The 24,509-nt window shown below is 44.1% G+C and overlaps 2 protein-coding genes across 4 annotated transcripts; both read right to left on the reverse strand.

The window, feature by feature from the left end:
• Positions 1-820: 820 nt before the first annotated feature.
• Positions 821-1,547, reverse strand: lenep (lens epithelial protein). Its single transcript, XM_070836104.1, has one exon. It carries the CDS (start codon positions 1,185-1,187, stop codon positions 993-995), a length of 195 nt encoding a protein of 64 aa, XP_070692205.1. The 5' UTR covers positions 1,188-1,547; the 3' UTR covers positions 821-992.
• Positions 1,548-1,808: 261 nt separating this feature from the next.
• shc1 (SHC (Src homology 2 domain containing) transforming protein 1) lies at positions 1,809-23,253 on the reverse strand. Of its 3 annotated transcripts, XM_070834724.1 has the most exons (14): positions 23,069-23,253; positions 18,677-18,713; positions 11,260-11,424; positions 10,955-11,025; positions 10,354-10,417; positions 9,190-9,309; positions 7,962-8,015; positions 7,545-7,596; positions 6,679-6,805; positions 6,421-6,568; positions 6,088-6,145; positions 5,800-5,916; positions 4,962-5,218; positions 1,809-4,791 (listed from the first exon to the last, which is right to left on the reverse strand). In XM_070834724.1, the coding sequence occupies exons 2-14, from the start codon at positions 18,686-18,688 to the stop codon at positions 4,663-4,665; spliced, it is 1,374 nt and encodes a 457-aa protein (XP_070690825.1). In that variant the 5' UTR covers positions 18,689-18,713; positions 23,069-23,253; the 3' UTR covers positions 1,809-4,662. The 3 variants fall into 3 exon arrangements, with proteins under 3 accessions (XP_070690825.1, XP_070690826.1, XP_070690824.1); XM_070834725.1 differs by lacking the exon at positions 18,677-18,713; XM_070834723.1 differs by lacking the exons at positions 18,677-18,713; positions 23,069-23,253 and having other exon boundaries at positions 11,260-13,085.
• Positions 23,254-24,509: the final 1,256 nt, after the last annotated feature.

Here is a 24,509-nt window from a genome sequence, read left to right on the forward strand (position 1 = left end):
GATGTTCGATCTGGTCCCGCCCCTCAACTTCCGGCTCGACCAATAGCAATGCAGCGTCACTGTGCTTCACTGGGACAGCTTCCATGTTGATTGACACACGCAGGTGATGAAGCGTGTGTCAAACATATGTCGTATATAAGTTGAGTTTTATTCTCACAACTCCAGTCCTCGATATTTAATGCTGGTAGTCCAAAGGCTTTGGTTGATTCCAGGTTGAAGGTTTGGCCACCACATCCTCCTTTCCCATGTAAATCTGATCCTGTTTTTTTTTTTCAATACATAAATCATAAATAGGGCCTCTTTAAAGACATGTTACTTTGAAAATTCCTAAAGTTAATCAAATATAAGCCTTAAAGTCTAATTAAAGGCACAAAAAAAAAAAAAAAATATTTAGCTGTACAGTATGTTAGCTACAAGGCTAATCAAAACAAAATGAACAAAAATGCAGACATAAAGGTCATATTTTTTCTATTCATTAGTTCCTTTATTCAGTGTACACCAGTTTGTGTTGTACAATGAACATCAGGTGTGCCATTCCTCAAGATCTCAGATCAGCAGGGTTGAACTCAGGAAACTCTGACCCAGTCTCACAATGAACATTTGTAGCGTCTGGAAATGTGTTCCTGGAACCTAAGAAAAGCATCCTACAAACACCGAAAAACACAGACATAAACATATTTTAAGATGTTAAATAAACGTATGATTTACTGGACATATTCCTCACCGAATTTGCGTCTTTCTAAAACACAGCTTTAAGTTAACAGTAGACAGCATAAACTTCATTATGCAAACTGGAAAGATTTTAGTCCACTATGTGCTAAAGTGGTAGTTTGTTGTCATACGAGATGAGACTCATACTTGCCAATGCTTTGCCAACACCGCTGATCAAACACTGATGAAATAAAAGCTGGCTGAAATTACACTATAGGAGCCAACAGAGAAAACAGGAAAATCAATGTTTGACCACTTGATCTACTCTTTCTGTCAGTCTGTCAGTCCAGGATCTCCTTGATGCACCAGCAGCAGAGGAGGAAATAGAGGCACTCCTTAACCGACTGGATGAAACTGTAGGCAAAGTTTCCTCCCAGGAAGTTCTTGCCTCGTCCCAGACCCATGGCCATGTCCCGCAGGTGCTGTCCCAGGGAGGAGGAAGGCATGGCCTGGGGAAGAGGACGCTGGGGATGCATGGCGCTGCAGAGGAAAACCAGCAACAAGGCAGAGGCAACGAGGGGAGCAGTGGATGAGGAGAAATGGGAGGTGGGAGGTCTGATGAACTGGATCAGAAAGCAAGAGCTAAGGTCTGCCCCGTATTCGTGGCTCAGTTAGCTCCCCTACTTATAACCTCCTATATGAGCTGTGGGCTGCCTCCATTCACATCCTGCTTTTTCTCGACTCTTCCCTGCTTTCAAACATCCGCTGATTGATTAAAGGCCTTGTTTACCTTTGCAGTGCTCTGTTCCCCTGTGTTGTATAGTACCCCATGCACAGACTCTCCCTAGGCTCTAATAATCCCTGAATCAGCCCCCCTCCCACTGTTACAAGCTCAGCTGTTCACAAACAGGAGAGTTCCAGCGGCTCCAGTACGCCACCTCCGCTACATCCCGCTCTTTGTTCAGGACAGTATGTGACAGGCAGTCATACCTTCTGGCGTGTGTGTGTGTGCTTTGTTGTTTCATTTCCCATCAAAGTTGTTTGATGCTCTTTGATAGAAAAATGAAAGGGAATTTAAAAAGCCTATCCAGCAAGGTGACAAACACTCAGGCTAAATGCACACTTATCATATCAAAAGCCAAACTCGCAAAGAGAGATGAATGATATATGTATTTATATATGCAATCTATGTTTTCAGATACAGGTGTAAACCGACATGTTTCCCTAAAAACAAAAAAAAAAGTATTAAAACAGAAACATATAAAGTAAAAATCAATACATGTGCACGCAATTTTAAAGGAACCTTTGGTTTTCAAAAACACAAATTAAAAAGTACAACAACATCAACACTATCACCACCACCAACAACAAACAAGATTTTTTTTCTTTTTTCGAAAGGATTTTCATGCAACAAAGGCATCTGTGACGAATGATGATAACATGGGACCAGTTCACTAATGATGCAGAGGGTCAGGTGGGCCCGTTTCAGCTTGCACGCACGCACTCACACGCACTCACACGCACTCACACGCACTCACACGCACGCACGCACGCACACACACACACACACACACACACACAGAGAGTAATGGCAGAACAGAAAGCTCTGGTTTTCCTATCTGACCTACAAATACCTAAACACGCGGCGTGTGAGCGTCGGGCTGACCCAGCTGTCACTGCGGTATGTGTGTGCACGCTCATGCTAGATTACATGTGAGCCCACTTCAGGGCCTGAGTACTAGTTGACAGTTAAGGTTTAGGTTGAAAGATCCCTTCTCGTATTTCAAGAGTTTGGCCTCAATCTCTGTGACAAGTTGAATCGTCTTTAAGAAGAGCTACCTCAGTGCTGTGGTGACTGGCTCTGTGTTTTTAAGTAATTAAATATACATCTATGAAAACAATAATCCAATACTAAGCTGACCAGTCAAAAAATGATGTTATTTACAGATGGTAAAGAAGTATCCCCCCCGATGGTGACATCAAGTATCTGTGACTATAAGCTGAATGCAATAATGTGCATCAGAGGAGATTGCCATCACTGGATCTATTTGTGTGTGTTTATTGGAGTGTCATTTTTGCAGAGTCTTTGTTTAACTGAGAGGCTTGAATAGGATTCTCCTGTAGTCGACTACATTTGAATTAAGTACATAAGGTGACTGCATTGAAGTGACGTGACTGCATTGAAGAAACAAGGCACGATTAAAAAGACGTTAAAGAAACAACATAGTGAACTGAGGGAGGAGGAACAGGAAAGGAGAAACAACAGAGTGACCTCCCACCAGATCCTCAAAAGTTTGTGAAAACAGAACACTGAGGAGAAAAATTTGGCTTGATAATTCATTGTTAGCGCTGCTACGGATACATTAATGTTTTTATGTTCAGTTAAGCCCAAACCACTTCATTTGATACATTTTTTTTTTTTTTTTAAAGAGGACATTATTTCCTCAAGTGATTAAAAAACAAAGCAACGTCACAATTCACAAAACTTATCTAACCATTTACTACGACATGTTTTGCATCATTTTTGCAGAGGGAAATTCATTGCTTAGACTGTTCAGCCTTTTTTGTTGGCCACCATTTAAAGGGGTCTGCTTCAACTACTCTCCTTTGCTTTTAGTCAGAAAACTCTGTAAAGATAGAACCCATAGATTGTCAATGCAAACATGTACTAAGAAGTCAATTAAAAGCAACGGGTCAAAATGATCTGGTCTATGCTCCTCAAAATGTACTAGTTATTGTGTTTTTGGGTAACATCAATGCACAATTTAGTTTAAGAATCCCCTTTGTGATGATGTGTTCAGGCACAATCACCACCCCTGTAAAACAGACCCAATTTCATGTGCATTTCCTTCCATCTAAATTTGCTCCCAATGCTATAAGCACACAAGACAGATAGATTACTGCTGATAACTGTCATGGCTTTGTCTGCCGTTAGCGACCAAGTTCATGTTCTTTGGCGTTGACAGGTGGTGCAGATCGTGTGTGGTGTGAAGGTGTAGGCGTATGTGTGTTTACAGTGGGATAAGGAAGATACAGCTGTTTAGATCCTCCTGAACCCAGAATGTCCAATGAGTAACGAGTCCCAAGATAAAAGAAGGAAACAAAAACGAACATATGCGATGGTCATTGGCATAGCAGTCCCCAGTTTTGCATACAGGCTTTCCCCATCACCAGGTATCGCTCCAGCGGTCAACGAGTCCTTAAAAGGAGAGTGGTTGGGGGTAGGGTGGCCTCCTCCTGGTTAGATTGGAAGCAGACTTGTTTATGCATATTCACCAGGCAGGATTACTTCAAAGTCAGGTTTGCTGTGGAAGTGCTCCAGTGACACTTGAGGGGAGAGTTCATGTGGAGCCTGGCTCAGTCTCTGAAACAAAGAACCATCAGCATCCAGTTTGTGTTTCGCCTAATATGCTCCAGTAACAGTCTGAGGAGGGAAATCAGCTCCCTGAATGATAGAGCAAATGCTTCAAAGCACTGACAATCTCATTCGATGTCCCATTTATACACCTTTCTTCACTTTTCAGTTCCACAAGTTTTTGTACACGATTCCACATATTCGCAAAGTGTTTTTTTGTTTTGTTTTTCATGATCACATAATATGATTTTTTTTTAATCTGTAAGAAAAAAAAATTGCATTTGTTTTCTGCCCCGTTCTGAAATTAGCAAAGGGCTCCTCCCTGGTTCACAGTAGGCTGTTGAGAATTTGCAGCAGTGCTTCTCTGTTATGGAGGTGTGTGCCTGATAGTTGGTGGGATCGAGGACTGCAGGTCACAGTTTGGCTTTCAGAAAGGACAGGTTTATGTGGCAACAGCAGCAAGTAAGTGATTTTGCAGAGAAACTGGTGATTTTTTTTTGGCGGCTTTCTTTTCTATGGTGTGTGCAGATGTGTTCTTGTGTGTGTGGGTGTGCTATGTGTAGTGTTGCTGTGTGTGTTATGAAGGTGCGGTTGTCTCGTGTTGAATTGTTGCAGGAGTGTGTATTTGGTGGGGTATTTCATTGGTGTGTGTAATGTCAGGCCCGGCGCTCTACTGGCTGTTGCAGACACACTTCGCTACCAGCTGATACGATGGGGAGTCTGTTGTCCATATGGTAACTGATCAGGTGACTCACACTTTCAAACCGGTGGTCTTTTGTACGGACCTAAAAGACAAAAAAAACAAAACAAAACATAAAGGCATGCTTAAATACACCAATAGAACATTGCATTAGGCAAACCCTACATAAAAAAATGGCCCTTGCTCATTCATGATTCTCCCTCCCCTCAGTAATCCCTCTTGCTGGTATGATCTCCTCCTCCCACCCTGACTCACCACTCCTTCTGGATCAACTAGTAGCAGGTGTTTGGGCTGACCACCCTGCTGTCCCGTGAGGACGTACTGTCCGGGCGTGGTCCCAGACTCTCGCACCAGGAAGTCTCCGTCGTGAGTCAGCAGCCTCTCTGCTTCCCTGCGACTTAAGCTACCATGGAACCAGGCCTCACACTGCAGCTGCTGCACCAGAGGGGGAGCCGCTGTCACTGAGCTTGGGCCACCATGTCCGGACACCCCCAGTGCATCATCAAATGGCTCTTCAGAAACAAAACAAGTACATTTGTATTATTGTATTCCTCTGTTGAAAACCTCAAATGCATGCCTGTATAGGAAAAAATGTCATTTACTATTTAATTTCTATTTGGAACAAAAATGATCAGACCTTGTCCGAGTGAACCAAATGGCTGCTGACAGTTGTGTCCTGTACACTGATAGTGGACTGTGTCTTTAATGTGAAAAGCTTTATGCAGTCAGCCATTCATGTTACATAAAATGCCCCTGTAATGGACAAAGGCACTCTAATTCCCTTATCTTCCTCCAAGACTGCCTTCTGTGGGCAGCTCCACTCCTCAATTAGCCTGTCGTATGGAATGTACAGTACACACACACACTCTGCTCATCTCCTTGGTCAATAATTAACCCTTATTTTTTCTACATGGTAAAACAACTGCACATTTGAGTAACCAGTCATTTTGACAACAACCCACACATCTTATTTACAATGTTATCACCCTTAGTTACTATCTCAGAGTTTGTTAGATAGCAGCTCTTTTTAGCTTGATTATCAGGCTGTACGATATTCACATAACAACATAGATAGACCGCGCAAGGCACATACTCATGTCAAAAGCATCCCTGTGAGCATTTCCATTGGCTGCAACTGGGGGACGGGGTTTATCCACATTTACGTATGAAGGGTCATCGAACAGTTCTCGTCCCCCTTCTTTGGCTCCCACTACAAGAAAAACAAAAAAACAAACAAACATTAGTGACGTTTGCACATCCTTCATGTCATGTACATGTAATACCATTTCAACCAGCTATGCCAACATAAAATAAAATAGTCCGACATGATTCACAGTGTGTAACAGAGAGATGCAGACATATGAGCAGAGACAGAGCTCACCTGGTAGAGGTGGCAGGGGCTGCTTGTGAATGTCATTCTGACCTGGCTGTCCATAAGGCTGCAAACACAGAGGTGTATAAACAAATAGTGAGTCACAGCCACGTGTGGGCATACACTTGTGTACGTACACAAATACACTCCTATCAAAAGGCTTATAAAAGGTTGATGATGATTTGAATGGAAAAAAATTGAACAATCCTAGTTGGGTTATTGCCGCCTTAAAATCTCAGAAGCTCAGAAGTAGGAAATTCTCAGCTTCCTTACAAATGTATCATGTCTTCGTTTGGATGTATATAAGTATCTCATCCTTCTGTTGTGTTCATGAGCACTCACCAGTGTGGCACCTGGGCGGGTCCTCATGTCAATCAGTCCACCAGGGGGAGGCTGTTTTCCAGGGAAATTATTGTAGTAAGGGACGTCAGGAGATGGAGCAGCCTCCTCATCTTCTTCCTCCCATGCAGAGCCGTCAAACGGAGCCATTCTGAGAAAAAGAGGTGGCACAAAAGCAGGCACAGAAACGCTCCATTGGTGACAAAATACGAACACAAACTCATGTTTTGGATTCATGTGAGTGACATTTTTCACATTTACCTGTCATGAGGAGTGACCAGTTTGGGGGGGTTCTTTAGGTACTGTTTAAACCGCAGTTCAAAGGCCTGGCCGATGGTGCTAATGACTTCCTGGGCCAAACCCTCTGAACATTCCAGGATATGACATGCTGAAAGAGCAGAGGCACAAATGACTAATAAGAAAGCTGCAGCAACATGTACTTGGAATGAAATATGCACTCGGCTATACAAATATATCAACCTCAAGCTCACAGACTGGAACTGCAGTATTGCGTAGAGAACATTAAAATATTTGTGCATTGGATGGTGATAGAGCTTTAATGTAAATGATGTAATCCCAAAGATTTTTTTTTAGTTGTTCCTGAGCTCCGTCAGTGCGAAAAAAAATTCTCTCCTTCATTTGCCTTCACTGCATGGAAAACGAAGCCACGCGTTCACACATTTAGCACATAAGCATGAATAAAGCAGAATCTGCCAAAAATTAAAAATAGTTCTGTTACTTGCTATGCCCACTTAGTGGTAAATGTACTGCTTCTTCCTTCGTTCTGCACACTGGGTCTGTAATGTCTGTGCTTTGGTGGGTGGCATGTCAAATTCAAAGGGAAATGATAGATGACACAGCTCTATTCATTTATTTAATAGGATTCATTTATATTCTAATAAAATGGCTTGTTTGTATTTATTTGCCATATTTGCTGAAAGTGCATGCTCAAAACCGGATTCACCATGCAGTAAGACTGAATGTAGAGGGTAAAAGTGCAACTCATGCACCAAAGGATCATGGTCAGAGCTCTACTTGAGCCAAGAGATTTTTTTTGTAAAAACTTGTCTGTATTGTCAGACTGCTGCCTTACTTAATGCTGGTTATACTTCGTTTTATGTTCTCACCTCTCTGGTTGACTGGGTCTTTGGCCACATATGCTACGTACTCAGCCGTATCCTGAGGGAGACAGGGTCAGACAGTTAGGGGAGATGGGGAAGGGGAAAATTGACAGGAGGAGAAAGTGAAGGGCAGGTTTAGGATATTAAGGTTGAGAAGAAGAACGAAAAAGAAAAAGAAGAAGAGGAGTCTTTAAGTTATGACTGAAGTTAAAAACATACAATAAATTGAAAGAGAAACAACAGGAAGCAATGAGATCAAGCTTGGAAGAGAAGAACTGCAAACCAGCGAGGCAGCAATGGAGTGAGTGGTATTCATAGGAACAGACAATGACAGAAGACAGGAAGGAAGGATATGCAGACTGAAGAAAGATGGAAAAAGGCCAGAGTGAGATTTGAGCTGAACGAGAGTGTTGGGTGACTCACTGGGTCTCCTCCAGAAGCGAAGGAGATGGACTGCATGTGATGATTGGCGATTATCTGTGGAGAAAAAGAAGAGAGAGAGAGAGAAAGAGAGAGAGAGAGAGAGCAGGAGAGCACGTGGGTGACATGAAGTATGTGGGAAGTGAGATGAAAGCATGTGGGTGGAGAGACAAATGTGGAATCATTACTGAGAAAAGTGCTTTTTCCTCCATTGAGCACCATCAGCTGCAGCAGGGATATAAACTAAGTAGGGACAATTGATGGAACACCTTTTTAACAGTCTGCAACAACCACCCATGTTGGATCAATAACAACACCAACACTAGCTAATGCTCAGTGCACAATGAGTGGTCTATATCCAAGCCTCTATTTGTGAATGGATAAACTGTACGTGCATGGCACCTTTCTTTGTGCTACGTGATAATGTGTATGTGCTGCACTACTGTATACCATCTCCCCAAAGAAATAAACATCATTCAGCAGCTATTAACTCATTAGAGGTCTGGGAGGAGGATTACATCTTGTCCCGCAGCGATGATGCACTGAAGATGATGGTTTTGAGGGATTTGAGCAGAATCCTGAATAAATGAGGCAAACAAAGTGAAGAAGGAATCTCCTGAATGTCCTAAAAGGTCACAACAGAGCACACCGTTGACCACATCACAAAAATAACACCTTGAGTTTAATACCTTGAGGTTGTTGTTCATAAAGATACTTTCTTGAAGTCAAAAACCATTAGACATATAATATAATTTAGGTCAAACCAAAAATCTGTTTATATCAGGGGGAATTTTTTTCATGCATGTTAAAACATTCTCTGAAATAATCATAAATCTTACTCTGATAATAATGGATATAATAATGAACAATGAAACGAGCTAAAATAAATAATACAAATAATATTCATCTTAGGTCTCAGTAAATTGAGGGCAATGAAAATATAAATGTTTACAGTTTTATAAAAACTGCCTTTCTATAGTTCTATAAACATGAACTCCCTCAAGCAGAGAGATCCTCAGGTTTACTCTGCTTCAGTAAGCTGCAGAGGCTAAGTGCACTCTGGATACCAAATATACCTTTGGCTACAACTGAGCTCAAACAATCAGATGCATCTCTGACTCACAGTCAAATCTCTGGGTATCAGGGACAAGTCTACCAAACACAAAGTGGAGTTTTTTGAGAAAAACACACACAATAGCTGCTAAACTGGTTAAGGTGGTCTCAGTCTGACCTGTTTGCAGTCAGAGGCCAGCAGATTGAGGCTGCTGGTCGAGATGGTGAGGCTGATTGTCATGCCAGCAAACTGCAGGTTACTCTTCCCCAGGATGGAGGTCATACAGCGAGAGGAAGGCTGCAAAAGGAGAAGGATGTCGCCCATGAGTACAAACAAACAAGGTGCACAGGCAGAAAACAACAGGCTTTCCTTCAACAAGGCACGAGAGTCCACCGAGTGCTCCCTGGCTGTGCATGAGCTTGTGGGGGCGTATGTGTGGAAATGCCTGTGTGTGTGGGAGTGGAAGAACAGCTGCAATTGTGAAAGTGATCCTGTCTCCAAGGCCAATTGTGACCAGTGGGGAGTACACAGGACAGTTCACATACTGTAGGCTGGGCCAAGAGCATCACTCAGACCATGCCAGCATTATTGTGCCAGCCTGTTTATCCCAATCCTCCTCCTGTTCTCATGGCTTTTGACCATATCTGTCCTAGAATATTTGGCTTACGCTGTGAGAAAAACAGCATCAGGACAGGATGCAGATGCTCAGCCACATTAACCTCAGTCCAGCCAAATCAGAGGAACTAGACTACTTTCATCTATTCTAGTTTACATCCTATAACTGCATTTTGTCTGGTGTGCTGCACTGCCAGACATTCCTTGGTCAAAACCTGCTATGACAACAGGCTGCTGGATTTAGCCACCTGTTTTATAGACTGTTGGGGTGGATGTTTTTAGTTTTACAGGAATACTGTGCACAGACACACAGTCTTTAAACAGCAGACTGGTGGCTGTGTCTGTTAATCTGCAGTACTTCTTTGGCTTGACAGTGGCTCCACACAAGCCACTACTCCATCTCTCCAGCCTCCCTTGTGACAAGACGGGGTGGGGGTGGGGGGGGTATGGGGGCAGAGACCATAGAGTGATTGGTAATTACCTGCGAGTGGTCCGCTAACCACAGAAGTGTACAATCAGCCTAAATCAAGATCTGTTTGTGTGTGTGTGTGTGAGTGTGTGTGTGTATAAGGGAGAGTGTGTGACTGTATGGCCGACTGACCACAGAGTGGACAATCAAGCTAAATCTAGCTCTTATCCTGAAAACCTTCCCACTGCCGCCCACTTAAGCCATATAAATAAATAATGTCCTGTAAGGGTGTGTACGTCTGTGTGCGTGGTGTGTACCTTTCTCCTGCGCTGGGCTCCTTTGGCTCCGGGCACGGCCTCGCACACCACAGAGATAGCCTCCCTGAAACATTAACAACACGCAAGTGTTGCAATAGCATGTCATCAACCCTCACACCTTCCTGGACTCCCAATTACGTGGATTAAATGAGATCTGGCTCAGGGGGTGATTGAATTTATCGTCCTTGGCAACTGTACTCGTCTTTGCCACAGAGACAAACATCACTACGGAAACCAGATGGAAACCACCAGGATTCCAGAACATTCTAATTTAGGGGCTGGGAGAGCTGCAGACGTGTACACACACACACACACACACACACACACACACACACACACACACACACACACACAATATCACAGAAGCATATATACACTGACACTAACTCAGAAAGAAACAAGCAAGCAAAAGACAGCGGAAACGGGACAGAAAGCGACCAAGCACACAAATAAATATACGAGGGGGGAGTGTGTGAGTGTACACGGCCCCCGCTTCTAGTCTAACCCACTTTCACAATCTCACCCCAACATGCACAAATGAGAAATGAAATGCGAGAAATCTTCTGGAAGCCGGCAGCAGATGAGTGGAGTGTAATCTCACCTGGTGACCTGAGTTCTGGTGTTGAAGTCCAGCGCTCGCATTGACTGTAGCACCTCCACACAACCCATGTACTGCCCAGGAAACAGGAAGGCAACACATTAGCATCAGACATTTCCTACATCGCAGTCTCATTGGACAGATGGAACACAATAGAGGGAAAAAAAATTGTGTGTTTTCCATTATTTTTGTGTTATTTTCTAAAAATGTGAAACAAGGGTGTGTATATGCAAAGAAACTGACAGGAAAGAGAGATGTGTAACTATATATTTAAGTTAGGGTTAAGTGAAAGTGTGCCTGTCACTTACCCGTACAGTGTAGGAAACACCAGTGGTGCTGACCACACTGTCGGAGTGCAGCCAGCCGCGGGTGGGCTTGTTGACAAAGGAGCCATGCCGCGTCCACTCATCCCCTCCCAGCTGCCCTCCTTCTACCCGTGCCCTCCTGGACGCCCCTCCCAGCCGGTTCATGTCCTGCAGAGGAGGTCGGGGAGGGGGAGAGGGAGCGGTTAGAGGGGGGACTGGGTGATGGAACGGAGGAGAGGAGCTGGAGCTGCTCCTGTCGTCCCCAGAGGACTCAACAGGAGCCTGAGACTGCTGCGGTCTGCTTGAGGCCTTGAGTCCTGGGAGAAGAGTGGCAGAGACACCTAGACGAAGGGATCCCATCCTGGGGAAGAAGGAGCAGAGGGTGGTGGGGCTGTTCTCAGCTGGGCGGGGAGAAGAGGGGGGCAAGATGGGAGTGAGAGACGAGGAGGAGAGGGAAGAAGGTAAACCAGGGGAGGGAGTGAGCGGGGTGGCAGGACTGGAAGGAGGGAACGATGATGGATTGGAGTTTGTTTCATCAGTTGAGCTCAGCGATTCACTCCGAAAGTGGGTGTACTTGGTTTTTGGGACAAGCTCCATAATGAATCTGCAGTGTCAGTTTTTATATCCGCACAAGTCCACACAGGCTCTAGAGATTCAATCAAAGTCTCTTTGTCTCAGTATTCAAAGTTTTCCTCCAAAAGGACACACAGCCATCTGTCTGTCTCCCTCAGCGTAAGAGCTGCATCCATCTGTCTGGTTGTCTGTCCTCCACTCATTACCAGGCAGCTGAAACCAACTGCTTTATCCACAATGAAAGCAGAATGAGCGAAGGCGCAGAGGAAAAGTGGGGTGTCCCAGTTAATGGTTGAATGCAGATGAAAAAAGTTTGTTTTTAGTGCACCAGTGCAGATCATGTTGTCATCAGTTCACTTTTAAATCTGCATCAATGTTCATTGTGTTCCCAGGGACTGATGATGATGGTCTTAGGTCTCCACAAGAGTGTTCATCTTGGTGTTTTTGCCATAATGTAAAACAATATCTGTGAGTATCTTTTCCCAGGCTTAATGGCCTCTCAGTGAGGGCCAGTTATCCAGCTGTCGCCAGCACCATGGAGAATCAACAGAAGTGATTGTCTCTCAACACCCCCTCCCATGTGTCTTACTGCACAGAGGGGGAACGCACATGTACGTGATGTGTTTACATGTGTGTGAGGCAGTATTAAACCTTTCCTGCCCACAATGCTTCTCAGATTATCTGTCTATGAGTGTGTTGGCGTGTGCACATGCGCGCGTGTGTGAAGCAGCTCCCATTGGCAGCTCTATCCTGCTTGACACGGGCCCATAAAAATCCTATTAGCAGCCAACGAGGGGATGGCAAGGGGGCCGCACGCACTAACGCGACTGTAGCACACACAATACACAGCTCCAATTGGTCGATACTACTGTGAGCACCTGCAGAGCTCAATGAAGCCCAGAACTGCTAAAGAAGAGAGAGGAGGCTTACTGATGTATGGCTAGTGTCCAACGTAGCACGCTTTCTTTAACAGCTACTTTTCAAGGGCATCATATTCTCCAATCTTTCATCTGATTCCTCTTTTACTCCCTCTCCCTCTTCCTCCAAATGGTTTCATGTCCTCTCTGAATGGCCCTTGCTCTCTCCCTCCCCGTGTCTCCCTCTTCTTCTTCTCTCTTCTTCCAGATCACTTCTGGCACGGCCTCGTTCCCTTTCTCTGTACTCTTTCCTCCCTTCTCTCTGTCGCCTCTCTTCTCCTGGAAGCCCTCTCTCTTCCTCCACACAATGTACTCTGCCAACCTCTGTCTCTCTAACGCCTCCGCCCTCTCCCGCGCCACCACTTCCTCTCTCCTCTTCCAGATGATCTCTCGCTCCCCCTCACCCCCTCCCTCGTCTGCTCGCCCGTTCTCCAGGCTGTCCTGTTTAACAGTTCCTCTGTCTAATATATTAATGGTGAGCCCTGTCTTTCTGCCTCCGTGACTTTAAGGTTAGGGATGGCTAGAGGCTAGGCATGGTCACCCATTTAGACACCAGTAGAAAACAGAAAGAAAAAAAGTTAGTTGTTAAGACTGGGCCGACAGAGTTGGGCCTGTTCCTGACTGAAGTTCCTGATATGGCTAAAACAAGTGAGGCTGCCTTGGTTCAAGTGTGTTCCCTAACACTGGCCACCTCAGCTGAGATGTTTTGTTTTTTTCTGGAGCACCATTAGATAGTGACAGGTTGATTCTGAGATGTTGTCTGCGTCTGGTACAGTGACACACACTGCAGTAGCACGGTGGTGATGTAACACTGGAGAATGTAGGTCATTGGCTGATGACGACTACCGGTGGGCTTGTTGTGATGGTAATGAGACCTGATCGGTCCAGTTTGAACTCCCAACCCAGGGTTCCCTGAATGGTGCTGGAGGCTCATCAAAGTTGAACACGAACTCACTCATCCAGCAGGAAATGCTCAATTAAAACGTGCTCTGTTGTTATTCTTATCTCTCTATGCACCTCTCTTCTCACACTGTTACTTGATTATGGCCTGGTTCGAATAACAAGCCCAGACAGTTACCTGAGAGAAGAGCATTGTCGCAGGCCCATATGTTATGAACGAGCTACGTGTTTTGTTCTGGAACCGTTTCCTTATCTAAGGCAGGGCTTAGCAAACAGCATGTTAGCTCTCGGTTCTACTCCAAACTACTCCACAGACATCACATAACATCTCATATTCTGCATAGACCAACCTAGAAGGCAAACAACAGTATGTTTACATTAACAGTCTCTCGCAAGTCCTCCAAACAAAACAGTCTGCAGCGGTTTGACCTCAATGGGAGGCAAGGCTACACCTGCAGCAAACTGGCTGGCCTACACCTCAGTGCTATTGAGGCACTAGTCATATTTACAATCTGTTGACCTTTACTCCCTCAAAGGAGAGCATGGTTTACACACACCTTGCTTTGACCACTTGCACACCGTTGTAAATATGGCACCAATGTTTCAGAGATGCCAAGTGAAAAGGTTGATTTTTCCACAAGCTAACATTTCAAAACTTAACTGTGTCTGAAGTACAGCAGGCCAGCTTGTAGTGGGCGCTGGATGCATGGCAAAGGAACAGTCGCCTACACCAGTCTAGCACCACAGAGGGATTGTCTAGCAATTCTAGCTAGTCATCCATCTGGTCTTGGCCAAAAAGCACCATGGAGGATCCAGTCACACTCATGCACTGCCAGACAGGCTGGGATGATCTCCAGAAAGCTGTAAAGAAGTATGGCTGGAAAAGTCACAAAAGACACCCGGTATTTGGACAATCAAAGGGCATGCAGAACTAACAAAACAGTCCGTCACACCCCTAATAAAAGCAGAAATTAGTGTTGAGAGAGAATTAGCACTTTAAAAAGGCAAGAGAACCAACATAAATAGACTTCTTAACACTAAAGAGGAAACTCCAGGTGTGTTCTCCAGAACAGGGTTGCTGAAATACTCTTTGAGCAAAGTTAACCCTCACACTGCCCAAGGATGTTTTAGTGCACAGAACACAGTGTAGGTCAGGTGACTGCAGAGGAGATGGCCCTCTACATGAGGAGAATGACCCTCTACATGAGGAGAAACCCTGAGTCACCTACACACAGTATAAAGAACAGACTGTCACAAACATCACAGCACACCTAATGATCTGTGATTGGTGGCCTCAAAGCCAAGCAGCTGCACAGAGTGATATGTACAAGTGAAACCAGTGTGATAATCAAATTTATCTAGTCATTCCTGACAATGGCACACCAGCTTGACTGATGAAGATGGTGGTTGCCGTTGATAAAGGTGAGATCAGGACAAACGGGGCTGAGCCGAAGCGCACAAGATGAACATACAGAACGGGGAGGGGGAGACAAGTGACCTGAAACAACCCTGATTCTCGGAGACTGTCGAGCTCCGCATAGACAAGGACTGTCTAGTAAAGAAAAAAAGATCCTGTCTAAGAGAGAAAGTCTAAAAATTGCACACAACCATGGGCTAATCAAGTCTACCGCCTCTTATCTACTAGATGTATATAATTACCTAATGGAAGAGCACCAGTTTTTAAAGATAAGACAAGAAAAACGAACTTTACATCTTGTTCTGTCTGCAGCTGCCGCCGGTTGCTATGGCAACAGACATTAAAAGAGATGCCTGCGGAGGATATATACCGAGAAGTCCCGACAACCGCAGAAATCTTCAGACAAAGAGATAAATGCTTTGTCAAATCACATGGCAGCAATTAGTTGCTGCATCAATGGCTCCACACTAGAGCTTATTTTCATCCAACAGGAGGAAAAGCTATAGACTCCTCGAAAGATCAATAGGTTTCAGGAAATGATCAAAGTTTGACCGGCGTCGCGCCAGCCATAAAACCCAATCAATGTTGACATCCCATGTTGGCTGCATGCACTGACTCCAACAAGGGCATGTAAAATGGTATGCCTGATATTATTTCAAAAGGACAATAATCAACAACTAGGCTAACCCTTTACTTCTAAAAGACAACAATGATGTTTAGAAAACTTGCATAAAAACAACCTGAATATTCTTTGCAGCAGCTAACAAAGATAATGATTGTATAACATCCTGCAGCGTAGATCCTATGCTCATAGAGAATAGAAAATCAGAAGTCACAAAGAGAGTCTATATTTACAAAAAACAAAAAAAGTAATTCAAATTGTTCTGTAAAAAGTGAGCCTAATCAATTTCCCTAAGAGTTCTTTCTTTTTTTAATGAATGGCAAAACATGAATAGTTCCTTTTTTGGTTTAAAAAGCATACAGTTGATAATCCATGGTGATTCATCTAAAGCTGGCCTCCATATCAACATGAGAACCACATTAATGTTTAAACAGCCACGGACTGTCCGGTCATCCGTCCTCCCCTTCTTCTTTCTGGCTCCCTGTCCGTCCACTCCCTGAAAAACGTGCTTCTCCTCTGATCCGCTCTTCCGCTCGATTAATTCACAAAGTCACTGCCGGCAGCTCCTCTCCATCTATCCTCTCCTCCGTTTGGCTGCCTCCTCTTGTCTTCTCTTCCCTCCTCTCTCTCTTTCAGCAGATGGTGAAATGGCAGTGCTGCCAGGATGGACAATGGCACTCCTTCATTGTGCTCCTCTCCTCCCCTCACGTCAGTCTCTCATTCCCACTTTCCTTCCACCTCTGTCTGTTAGAGGGACGATCACGCTGTCTGTCCTCCCCTCCTCCCAGTCTGGGTGGGTGATGCTGCCTCCCATTTTCTCTCTTACCGGTGCGCTCTCTCTCTCTCTCTCTCTCGCTCTCTCTCTCTCTCTCTCTCTCTCTCTCTCTCTCACACACACACACACACTCACGGCTGCTGCTGCCTCTGCCCTCCCCACCTCCTATGCTCCCTTCCTACCTCCTTCCTGTTTCCTCCCCTTCCCCCACCTCCTCTCTGCAGCCTCAGTCATTTAGCAGTGAACATGTGTATGCACAGCAAGATGCTGCACTCCTGCACATTAATGCACACACTCCATGGGGAGATGGAGATGTTGGGTGGGGTGGGGGTTGCCTTTGCATGTGTGGGGAGGGCAGGTTGTTCATGTTGGCTATTCAAGGCTCCTCTCTTATTCATGTTTGGTAACCTGAGAAACAGAGTGAAAGACAGAGAGAAAGAGAGAGGGGGGGGCGGGGGTGGAGACAGACAGAGGAAGAGGGTTCACCCGCCCTCTACGGGCTGTACAGAGTGACATGAGGTCACTCTACATAACCTTGATGAAAGTGGACAAATCAAAAAAAGAAAGAAACAGACTGGCATTCACATAATAAATATACCCAGGGATACTACATGACTAGAGCTCTCTAGGGGAAAGGACAGGTTATTACCAGACAAGCACAATAACAACTGAGTGATTCCACAGAGGCAGACAGAAAGCAGAGATCCCACAGATTGGACCCGACAGTCTAGCATATCTAATGAAAAGGCAGTGTTGCGGAAAGCAGAGGAAACCACCCATAGAGTGACACAGGAGCCCAGCTGAGTGCAAAGCAAAGAATCCACAAAGGACACCCCAACATACAGCCCCTGCAGTGCTACGTTTGACCACTACTCCGTCGTCATGGAGTCGATCAGTGCACTCTGGGATGTAAGGGATCAAAATCAGAGCACTGCAGAGAACTTAAGAGTCATTCACGATACTATCCATCACCATACACCATGCGGTGATATGATTAGAAGTGATTGGTGAAGACAGGCCCTTACACCCGTGGCCTGCACCGTTCCTGTAACCAATGAAACACACAACACACTGTGGCTTAGGGTTGATAACATTGATTCTGAATCACCGACCACTGAATCGTTTTTGGGTTCTCCTGAATTTATACTAAAAAATATTAACTCAGTTGACAGTTCTACATCCAACTAACACGAATACAGCTAATGTAATACCACAATCCTGCAAATAATTCCACCTTCATGGACAGGATATCTTTTTCAGTTTTTGAACTTTACACAATCCAGTTCAACAGCATCACAAACTGCAGCCGCTGATATGACCATGAAGTCAAATCAACAGCTCTTGCAAACTGCTTCAACAAAAACTGATCATTACAACCTTCATGAGGGGAGAATTTATGACAGGACTGTTCTATTTGACTGCATCAGCTTCAGCAAGGTGTACCTGGCTATAAACTGGCAATTGAGTGTAGTTAACAGTAACTCAGCTCGCTGTAAATTTACATATTCAGGGCTGCACAAGTACCCATGCATGATTACACACTGTATCTCCAGTTTTACGATTGAATACTAGCCAAGGAGCTACAGATTTAAATAATTTCAGATGCCAAATGTGGTATAAACACCTTGTTTTTTTGAAGTAATCGGTAGGGGTGCAACAATATAATAATATATCATACAGTATCGTTTCTTATAAGAATGTGCTTTGTTCAAATTCTGTTGAATAATATTCATCTGCTCCACTTTTATAATTTCACAGTCTTTAACAACACAATTTAATACAGCTGAAAAATAATAAATTAAAGTTAGAAATTAGGGCACATCTCAAGAATACATTATTTCATGATATATTGAAAATTAATCAAACTGTGAATTTTGTGAATTATAACACCCCTATAAAACTACATGTTTGCGATATCTAAAAAAAACTATTTAGAGCATGTTTTTCTGTAATTATGCAGCCCTAAATTAACAACAACTCAACAACAAGACCAATATTTAACCTGCGCCTGAAGATAAATGGGCTCTATGGTTAATATTTGGTTTACACTTTAAACCTCATCAGTCTGTAAAAAACATTATAACTGATTTACATATTACACATGAGAGTTTTGAGCTTTCCGTTTGACAAAACATTGTGGTGAGATGAAGCAACCCCTTTGCCACAGTGTTACTGTGTGTCTTTGGTTACCTGAGGGTGTCAATTGAAAGTCTTACCATATATTCCATTGGCCAACACAGGCTGTCTGTAACCCTAAAAACACCAAAGTGCACATCAGCACACTGTACACACACATAAACACACACACACATACAAACTGAAGGAGCCAATCACAGCGTGCTCCAATGCCGCCCTTGCAGCTACTTGACTCCCAGCATGCTTTGCTCCCAGGATCAGCTGTGGAGAGGGTCATGGGACCTCCTTGATATAAACAACCCAGTTGATTAAGCAAACAGAGACACGACATTGGCATAAAACAGAATTAGAGCGCGACTGAGTGACAGAAAGTGAGAGAAAGAGTGATAGGCAATAATCCAGTGTGCATGTTGAAACACGTTCTGTGGAATGAAAGGAATTGACTCAAAGGACCGCATGTGTAGGATGTTTGTGTCTCGGCTTGCCCGACACGAGTTAGCGAGTGTGTGTTTTGTTGCTGTGCATGAAGTAGATGGAATGACTGTCTGTGGAGGCTGCAGCCAGTCAGTATTTATTAGATGAAACAGTCAGAGGCGGACCGAGCTCTGGATCTAATGCACATGCTGCAGGGCCACATCTGCCGTCTGCTCTTACACTGTATGTCTGTGTGTGTGTCTGTGTGTGTAATCTGATTTGACCCATCGCTTCACTCCCTTACATACACGTGGCCAAAAACTGAGCGTAGATGAGTAAACTGGCCTAGTCACTGACCTTTTCCCTTCAGGACTGTAGCCAGCCTGACACACTGTCTAACATCAGTTCACATTACGGACACAAGAAAGACAATGATGAAGAGGGAACAGTGGGAGGGGGTGTACCTGACGAAGGGAAAGCTTCTCTGATTGGAAATGACGCACAAACACACATACACACACACACAGGTATATACAGACAGCAAAATGGCAATCAAATTTTCCAAAATTAGGGGTGAGAGCGAACATTAGATTAGCCAGGCATTCAGCGGGAGGCCTTTCTGCTGGTTTCATAGCTCACCATGCACACAGCAAACATGTGAGCTGGCTATTTTGGGTTGTACTGCCCCCCCCCCCCCCCCCCCCCCGACACACACACACACACCACCACCACCACCACCACTACCCCCTCTAACCACACTCCCACATCTCTATCTCCTTCCATCATTCCCTTCCCACTGCCACTCTTTGCCTCTCTACTTACAACTTCCCCCTTGTTATAACGGTATATTTGTCATAAATAGTGTTATTACTTCACTTTCCAGCTAACAGTTTCTGAGTACCAACTTAAATGACTCCCTAGCAAAGTGCCGAAAGTTAGCATGAAGTGTGTGTGTGGCTAATTTTGTTTGAACATGACAAGTTGCTGTGTATAAGAATTTCAGTAGAGTAACTAAAAGAGTATTGCTTTGGTGTAGATACCAAAACTCATGTACATTTACATTTTAAAATCCAAGCCACTGTAGATCAACGAGAAGTGCCTTAACATACACCTGACAGGTATATCAAAAAAAGCCAAATGATAACCAGTCCTATTCTAGTTTCACCTATTAACCAGACTTTCCTTTACCAAGTTGAGGTGAACATTAACAATGGAAGCGGTTTCATAACACTAATATTGGTAAAAAGTAGAAACAACATCTGCAAAGACAATCAAATTCACTGAAAAGTCGATTCAGCAGTTTCTCCACTGTATGCTGCTTACAACATTTAGACTGTGTCATCTCACTCAAGTGCATCTTGCAGTATCGCTGCTTTTACATTTGCTTTTGCAAAACAGGTTTTCAAGTCCCCGGTTTTTCCAGCTGCTCAAATAGCAGAGTGGCTTTACTCGCTGATTTTTATTGCTTTACGTCCAACTTTATCAACAAAATTAAAATAAAGTGTCAGCATTTGCTAAGCATTTATTTCTGTGTCTTGAGTGCAATTTATCATTCTCAGAACTCAGTAAAGGGAGCAATTTAGAGCATAAAACTGATAACAGCTCTACCAGACACAGACCAGGAAATAAGAATTTGGCCTGCTCCAGACCTGATATCAACCTAACCATAGTGTGGCCAACAACTACAATCTCACACCCAACACATTACCATGGCTACACATGGGCGAAGGAGGCCTGATTTGCAAAAAAGTGGTGACTTTTAAACACACAATCTCAGCGCTCTGCATACAGGGATCAACCACGATAAGGACGGAGATATTTTGCAACTCGGAGGGCATGATGCAACAGATTCATGCTGATATACTGCATGTGTCAAAGCCAATATGATGATCCGAGCCAGATCACACAGGAGCCAAAAATACCATCGAATCGACAGTCATGACAGTGCGACTGAAGTTCTGTTTTTGCAAATTGCACTCAAGCGTCACTCACCCACAGCAGACAGGATTCTAATCAAATTGTGGTTCACACAGTGTACTGAGCATGCTGCATCTGAGCGAGCAGTGCTGGAGGAAACACAGCTGAGGCTCAGTCCCATTGTGTGGAGGTAGAGACGGACAACCACATGCTACGACCTCGAAAACAAACTCCTCCAGTTTGTTTCCAGAACTCGCTCGTGTGCGCGCACACACACACACGCAGACACATGCACACACCAGACACAAACACAAAGACAAACACACCGGCAGACAGACAGATATACACATCAGACAAAGACACAGGCAGACACCCACACGTTGTGTCCTGTCAACAGTTTTGACATGTTTAAAGCAGCTTAGTACCTCGCCACTGTGTTTTATCAATAGTCAAGTATCACAAGACTTATTCAAGGCTAATATCAGTGCTAATGTTCACTGCTTACAAAAAAAAAAGTCTAAGCTTATTTCTGAAATGACTGTGTGTGCGTGGCTATGTGCACACACCTGTCAAAGTGGAGCTGTAACAATCACAGGTGTCACACTGTGCCGTCACTCAGGACTGAAGCTTTCACTGCTGATTGATTCGGTTTGAGCGGAGTTGGACAGATCCAATTTTAATCAAGTGGATTTTGGATTGTGCCAATGCTGTGATGGAGTAGCTGAGATGCTCCACTCTGACGCCTGTCCTTCCCTTTGGGTCGTTTTTTGTCCTCGTATATATAGATATATATGTGTGTGTGTGTGTGTGTGTGTGTGTGTGCGTGTGTGTAGGTGCAGATGCGTCTTGTTTGTCTGGCTCCTGACGTGTCTGAATCTACCATTTTTCGGATCAGTTGACTGGACCTTGGCTTCCCCTCCATTTCATTCATCTGCGCAGATAACTTCCACCATATAATATCATGTCAGGGGCTGCTGGTCTGAGCGGTGTGGCTGACCCTGATAAGAGCACTGAGCCCGCTGCCCTCCATCGCCTCAATCATCCCACGTCCTTCAGTCTGCTTCCATAAACTGTCTGTCCGTCTGTCCTTTACTCGTTCATGGTGAACTTTAACTCTGTCACAGTGACCCTGTTTCAACACATCTGAGATGTGTTTTCCTGATTGGTCTCCATGGATACGCTCCAAACAGAAGAATAGCCGTTCATGACTGTAAGTTAAGAGAGTGTGTGTGTGTGTGTGTGTGTGTGTGTGTGTGTGTGTGTGTGTGTATTGATTTGCTCTGTAGCTTATCTCACTAACAATTTATGGCGACTTGTAAAGATAGAGCTTGACTGACACAACCACTGCTTATTATGTTCTCTATGATCGTGTTTGCTATGAAAAGTTAGAGAACAGTTTACAAAAAAACAGTCCAAGATGCACACAGATGTTCAGTTTACTATCATATCATCTTTAACAAAGGAAAGCAGAAAATCCTTACATTGAAAGCGAAGGATGGAAACAGCAGACGTCTGTCATTTTTGCATGAAAAAGTCTCAAACCGTTAATTATGAAAATAGATGGCAACTGATTTTCTGTCTCACTGACTCATCGCTTAATCATCTCAGCTCTGACTCAGTTGGAGAATATTGGTGTGTAACAGATAAAAATGTATTTTAGTGACCTATTCACTGTTGGTTTACTGAAAGAGGCACAGCCTTCTTCACCATTGCCTGTTTGGAACAAGCAGCAGAGCTTACAGGAAGACTGTAACTCTACAATGCTGCTCCACTGGCAGCTGCTGAGACTTTGGGCTCAAATAACAAAATGTGAAAACTGGTCAGGAAGCGGCTGGGCGAAGTTAAACATTTAGCTAAAGTGTGCACAGCCCAGTCATGTCCATGAGAAACATTTTTGCACTAACCCGACAGGCTACGTTACACTGTGCTGTCTTAATATAACACAAGAGTACGACTTTACAAAGCCACAATGGGGCTTTTCTGTAGGCAGCACGAACATACTGAGTGAACTGTTTCCGCAAACTTCTGAAATGTACAATAACTACGGTACACTGAGGCACAGCCAGCAAACCATGTCCCCCCCCCACCCACCACCACCACCTCCCCCAAAAAAGTGTGGTCAACTTTAACGAGAAACTCACCAGCTCTCTTCCTCCCTGGCGCACGAGCTGCCCCTCCTGCCCACCAAGCTGTTGCTGCACAAACTTCAGCTTAATTTCATCCAACGGGACAAAGGGTCGATGGTTGTGTCCGCCGGTCGCCCTACGGTTTTCATTAACTTCATAAGAGATGGGTCTAAACTTCTCCTTTCCCCTCCGTTTCCTTCCCTTCCTCCTCCCCCGGCCTCCCCCCTCCACGGTCACGACAGAAGCCACTTCCGCGAACAAATGGCAACGTCATCTGGCCGCTGATCCTCCGTGTGTGTGTGTGTGTGTGTGTGTGTGTGTGTGTGTGTGTGTGTGTGTGTGTGTGTGTGTGTGTGTGTGTTTGGCCCTGTTTTGCACCTGGCCCATTCAGTGCAGATTGTGCAAAAGTAGAAATCCCAGATCGCAAGCCAAGTGCATGAACAAGTTACCTGAAATAAATACCACATGCGGGCAAGTTAAGTTTTGCTTTCGTCTTTAGCTACCAATGAGAGAAAAAAGAAAACTCTTCTGTATCATCACCACCTTAACAACTTTGTCATACTTTTTCATGTCTTGTAGCAGCCCTGTAATATTTGTTTTATACTTTATTTTGGATTTATTCATCATAGTCATTTTTAATTATTGGGCTAATTCTAAGGCATGCAGCAGTAGGCTATTTACACACAGTTACCTGCTGATTGGGAAGCCTGCATTAATACAGTGTGGCCTCACACAACAGTCACAACACAACAGTGTTCTTGTAATGTTTCTTTTTGAAGCTCTTTCAGAAAGGTGTTTATTCAACCGTGTGGTCATTTTTTGGAGGGTGTAGTTCACGATGCTGTTGAACTATATTGCATTATACAGATAACCTACACTAAAGTGAATAATGTCATTATTTTGTCCTCAATGACTTAGTAACAGGGTGTATATTCGTAGTCCTTCACTAACCCATATATTCTATGTTTCAAATCATATGGCTTGCTTAGTGCCCTCATTGCCGCCAGCACATTTTTGATAGATGTGGTCGTCTAAAGATGCTGATTTTCATATAAGCTCTACACATTTTTAAAATGACTAATTACAGTTTGATGGTGGCAAGAGATATACCCCTCGGTGCAAGCCGTACGCTAAGCAATAAAAATACCAGCAACAGATAAATATGTCCTTGAGCAAGGCATTTGATTTAAGCTCACTACTCCTTTGGAGCTGCTCACATGGACAGAACATACAGTGGGTCTTTACGTATGCATAATAGGCCCCTTTTCACAGAATAAATTTCTGCATGTCACAGTGGGAAAAACAGAGGTGTAAATTGTAAAATTGATGATGGCCGGCTACTTTTAAAGGCTCTGATCTCAGGGGCCATGCAGACTGGCTCACTGTGACACTTCAACAGAGCAGTTCCATCATTAACTTCATTAACTAAATCATAAGTAAAGATAAGTAAATATAG

This window comes from Pempheris klunzingeri, chromosome 8, assembly GCF_042242105.1.
Source record: "Pempheris klunzingeri isolate RE-2024b chromosome 8, fPemKlu1.hap1, whole genome shotgun sequence".
Lineage (NCBI taxonomy): Eukaryota > Metazoa > Chordata > Actinopteri > Acropomatiformes > Pempheridae > Pempheris > Pempheris klunzingeri.